This window comes from Cyprinus carpio, chromosome A5, assembly GCF_018340385.1.
Source record: "Cyprinus carpio isolate SPL01 chromosome A5, ASM1834038v1, whole genome shotgun sequence".
Classification (NCBI taxonomy): domain Eukaryota; kingdom Metazoa; phylum Chordata; class Actinopteri; order Cypriniformes; family Cyprinidae; genus Cyprinus; species Cyprinus carpio.
The window spans coordinates 36,009,461-36,014,460 of NC_056576.1; the positions used below are offsets into that span (position 1 = coordinate 36,009,461).

The 5,000-nt window shown below is 37.2% G+C and overlaps 1 protein-coding gene across 10 annotated transcripts in view; it reads right to left on the bottom strand.

The window, feature by feature from the left end:
* Positions 1–5,000, bottom strand: part of LOC109057149 (CAP-Gly domain-containing linker protein 1-like) — a 41,257-nt gene that overhangs the window by 12,993 nt on the left and 23,264 nt on the right. For 8 of the 10 annotated variants that reach the window (XM_042757065.1, XM_042757075.1, XM_042757067.1 and 5 more), the window contains 6 exons: positions 4,597–5,000; positions 2,004–2,099; positions 1,796–1,853; positions 1,615–1,698; positions 1,374–1,530; positions 1,075–1,225 (listed from right to left, as the gene is read on the bottom strand). The exon at positions 4,597–5,000 is cut by the window's right edge and continues 430 nt beyond it. In XM_042757065.1, the coding sequence (XP_042612999.1) occupies positions 1,075–1,225; positions 1,374–1,530; positions 1,615–1,698; positions 1,796–1,853; positions 2,004–2,099; positions 4,597–5,000 (950 nt within the window). The remainder of the gene's footprint in view (positions 1–1,074; positions 1,226–1,373; positions 1,531–1,614; positions 1,699–1,795; positions 1,854–2,003; positions 2,100–4,596) is intronic. The other 2 variants (XM_042757068.1, XM_042757071.1) reach the window with 2 other exon arrangements.

A 5,000-nucleotide genomic window follows, 5' to 3' on the forward strand; every position in this document is an offset into this window, starting at 1 on the left:
TCATGCAAAAATTAAAACTGCATCACCATTTACTCACTCTCATGTCGTTCCAATTAGGGCTGGGCCATAAATGATATCATTTTGTGATAAAATTAATGTCGGTACTGATAAGCTGTTAATATGGATTAATCACACAGCAGAAGTGAACGCGACAACAGTCCGTCAGTATGTGTGTATCATCTCCAGAGCTGCTCTGAGACTCACTTCAGCAGCTTTACAGCGTTCAAAAACTACCGGCAAACACACTAACACTGAAAGACCTTCACGGCAACCCGTCAAAATAAAAGTCCGGTTTAACTTGAAGAAATTATGACAGAAATATATTACCGTAGTATAATTCTCCAAGTAATATTATTAATATTTTGAAGGAATATCATACAAGCATTTTCATTAATTTATACAGTTCTGTCGTGCAGCATCTGACTTGAGAAAATGAAAATGCAATGTTTTGTAAATTAATTTAATTTGATTGCATTTTAAACAAAGATTGAACTGTTATTGGTTAATTTCATTAGACACAATTTTTTTTAATAAATTTGTATTGAATTATAAAACACAGAATCCAGGGGAAAAAAAGTAAATAGAAAACACAGAATTTAGGGGAAAATAAAATGGATTTCACGGGGCCCTAAATTATTATTATTTTTTATTCTTAAGGTCTAACAAACATAAATATCAATATTGTACCATATGAAAAAAATAAATAAAAATTTGGCCCTATTGCCCAGCCCTAGCCCAAACCCAAGACTTTGGCTAGTCTTTGAAACACATTTGAGGATATTTTGACTCTCCATTAAAAATCTGAAGACCCAAAAAGTTAAATCTGTTAATATAAAGCAATCATATCTCTTCACAAGACCTGGATTAAACCGCTTGATTCATACGGGTTCATTTTATGCAGTCTTTATGACTCTTTTGGTTACCTGGACTTTCAAAGAAGGCACAGAAGAAAATGAAGACGAGCCAATGTCTTCTGGGTTTGAAGCAACATGAGAGTGAGTAAATGATGACACAGTTTTATTTCTGGGTGAAGTATGTCTTTAAATCATTGCAGTAAACGGGAGACGTTCTCACCAGAAGCTTGATCGTGTCCTGCAGGCTGGAAAGCTCTGCTCGGTGCTCCTGCTCCAGGCTTTCAGCTTCATTCCCAGCCTGGACTTGTGCTCGAGAGCGTTCCTCCTTCTCTCTCTCCTCCTCAAGCTGCTTCTGAAGCTCCTCTACTCTCCTGAAATCAGGCAGGATTCGTCAGTTAGCTGTGATTGATTTAGTGTCAATTTCAGGCCCCCACTAACCAAATCAAGCTAATACGCAATTTGTTTTCTCTCTCTACGGTTTTGTTTTTAGTCAGTTGAATCGAACGTATGAACGCAGACCTCTCTTTCTGCTTGATCTCCTCATTCAGCTCTGTTATTAGAGTAGAGCTGTCTCCCGATGATTTCGTCATGTCCACGATGTCCTTCTCAAGTTTAGTTTTGTCTTTGGTCAGCAGCAGTATCCTTTCTTCGTTTGCTTTCAAAGTACTCTGTAAACCTTAAGACGGAACAAGACCGCGATTACAAACAGCACATCTGAATCAGTTCCTTCTCTTCTCTGATCGATGGGCTCGGTACTGACCAGAGAACTGACCCTTCATCTCCTGTAGTTCAGCAGAGAGCGATGTGCACTGCTCCTCTTTGCTCCTGAGCTCCTCGAGTAACTCTGAGACACACAGCGATCATCAGTCACACCGAATGTAGAGCTCGCTCAAATCTGACGTAAGTCAAGGCACGACTGAGTAATCTGTGCGTACACATACCTTGATTAGTCTGAGCAGATCTGACTTGATCAACAGATGTTTTTTCAAGAGTCTGTTTCTGGAAAATGAAGAATGTGAATTGATTTGAGGATTAATCAAAGGCTTAATTCCTTGTCTTTGTATTTTTATTACTGAAGTGATTTTGCTGAAGTTTTTCTCATGCTTTAACAAGTCATTTCCATGAAGGTATGTTTACTCCGTCACTTACCAGCACACTAACTTCTTGCTCCAGAGAGCTCTTTTCCTGCAGCAGGCCATTCAGCTCTTGCTGTTTAACCTCTAGTACTGAGTTCAGCTCCGTGACCTACAGCACGGTATCACAGAATAACGGAGGGAAGTAGAACTTAAACAAACGTGAAGGACTGAAATATTATGGGAAATAAAGAATGCTCACAGGGATGCTTAGGGCTGCATGATTTGGAGAAGAACTGAACTGTGATTTTTCTGATAAACATTGTCGTTGTGATTGCTGTTCTTGTTTGTAGGGCCGCACAATTTAGCAAAAATTTTATGATTGTATATCAATAATATGGCAATTAAATAATAATAATGTTACCAAATGAACATTAAAAAATTACTAAATTAAAACAAAATAAGAAATATTACGATTGTTTGTTTCACTGATAAATAAAAAATAATTTTAAAAAAGTCTTAATTTCCATGAAACCTTTCCATCAAAAATCCCGTAACCTCCTGAGACCCAGAAATAAGAAAAAAAAAGTTTTGTGAATTTAGTTTTTTTTTTTTCATGTCATTGTTTAGATTATAAGAAAATAAAATTACAATTTTTGAAAAATGATATTTTATTCATATGTTATGCTGTGTCCTCTGTAAAGGATACCAGGAATTAATCTTTTTATATATATATATATAAAAAACATGAATAAACATGAATAGGCGAAAATTTTATACCAAACTTTGTACAAAGATGATTCTCAACTATGTTATGAAAGATATAACAGGATGATCTGATATACCATTTAGCTTCATGCAGTGTGTGTGTGTGTGTGTGTGCGTGTGTGTGTGTGTGTGTGTGTGTGTGTGTGTGTGTGTGTGTGTGTGCGTGTGTAAAATAGCCATAAGAGGGTTTGCAATGTATCTATACACTGCATCTAATTTGCATATTAATGTGTTCTTGGGGCAACATGTGATGAAAAAAGAAGAGTAACAATGGGAGTAATAATTGGCATGATTTTCATAATAATATCTTATATTTCATAGGAATATTGAAATATAATTTCTTTCCCAATTCATTTGTTGTTTTTTGTTGCTGTCCTCTACAGTGCACATGCATGAAAATGATTTCCTGTTTTTTAATAGAAATTCATATTTTGATTTTAAGCACCATAAGATTTTCCTAAAATTTTGATTTGTGACAAAGTTTAAAAATCTGTCATTTTTTAATTATAATTACACAATATTATCATATTTCCATAAGAGTGCTAAATTTGATCACTTAATTATTATCGGTCATATTTAAAGACCAAGTAGAGGGAGATTTAATGATCAAACCTCCTAAAAAGCCTGAATGTGCTCTGAACAAGACATCCGACTAAAACTGTGGCACGTAGAGTCTCAGAGAAATAAAAAAATATCAGGTCTCAGGAGGTTAAAGCTTCTCTTTTGTTGATTTTCATTACAAGTACTGTATGGGAAGACGGTTGGCGCATGCTGCGTTCTCAGATACCCAACGGTTCGTTCGGAGCAGCATTTACTCTGAGACACGCAGCACATATATTTACTTGATTAAATCACAGCCTTTGCAGTTTGACAATCACACTAAGCCATACTGTGACTTCGGTTTTATTTCAGTTAATCGTGCAGCCCTATAATGCACAAATAAAATGATCAAGCAATAAGAATGAATGAATGAATGAATGAATGAATGAACAGCACAGGACTACAGTAAAACCTGGTGCACTGCAAACAGTGAAAAGACAAATGCAAATCACTGTCACTGAACACCACTGACGTCAAATCTGGCATATAAATACATAAATATAATAAATATAAAGCTATTGAATGGCTTCATAGGAGTTGAAATATTACTAAAATTCTTGTCAATGAGCTTGACAGGCCCAGTTTCCATACATTTATGTTGAATGAAAAAAGAGCAATGTGGACACTCACAGCATTACATTTATATTGACTCCCGTTGCATAAAGTTCACTACTTAGTTTACTACTTGGTTGTGTTTGCGGCATGCAATCAATGTTTCTTCTTCTTCTTCGAGAGAGAAAAAAATTCCTAATAAAGAGGTCAGAAAGGGAAAACCTAATTTGAAATAAGTTATAAATACTGTGACATACTGTGAATTATATTAATACTCCTTAAATAATGTTTACAGTCTACATTTGTTATTATTGATCTAAGCATTATTTCATCACTCATAATGGTTTAAGTTGTCTTGGAATATCTAAAAATAAAAAGGGACCTCTTTAGGGATCTGTTCTCTGATATCAGACTCAGAGAATCACACACAGTTTCTGCTAAAGCATTCGATGCATGCTTTCTCCTCAGTCTTTTGACTTCCTTAAATCAAAAACACACTAGGCCATATGAAGCGTTTTAGGGAGAAGAATGGAGGCAAAGCATGCTTTGTTATCCTGCAGAGAACCGCCTGCACTTTACAATACATTACTGTTATCACTAGATACTTTAAGCATCTAAATGAGTTCTCACTCCAAAGAACCATTTTGTGCCAAAATCATTGGCAACTGCTGTTGATTCTTCATGATCACTCTTTTCAGATTCCTTGTTACACATGTTCGACATGCATACGGTGTATAATATGGTCCTACCTTTTCTTCCTGAGGTCTGGCGTGGCTTCTTGCCTCCTCTACTTGTGTCAGTAACCTCTGCATGTCTCGGTGCTGTGACCGCAGCGTCTCAAGAGCTGTTTCTTGCTCCAGAGCGTCTTGTGTCTTTTCCCGCAGCTGCTGACCTATCTTTACTCCCGTGTCCTCCAGCTCTTTCACCCTGAGCTCAGCGCTGTGAAGTTTTCCCAACACCTCCTCCATCTCCAGCAGGTGCTGCTCCTCTGCCTTCTCCAGACTGGTGCGCAGCGTCTCTACCAGACGTTCGTTCTCCTCGCTGACCTTCAGGAGCTGTGTCTTGTGCTCTTTGGCTTCACCCGTCCAGCCCATGGCTTCAGAAGCATGCTTCTCCGCGAGCTCCACTTTATGTGTCTGTTCCAGAGCATTAC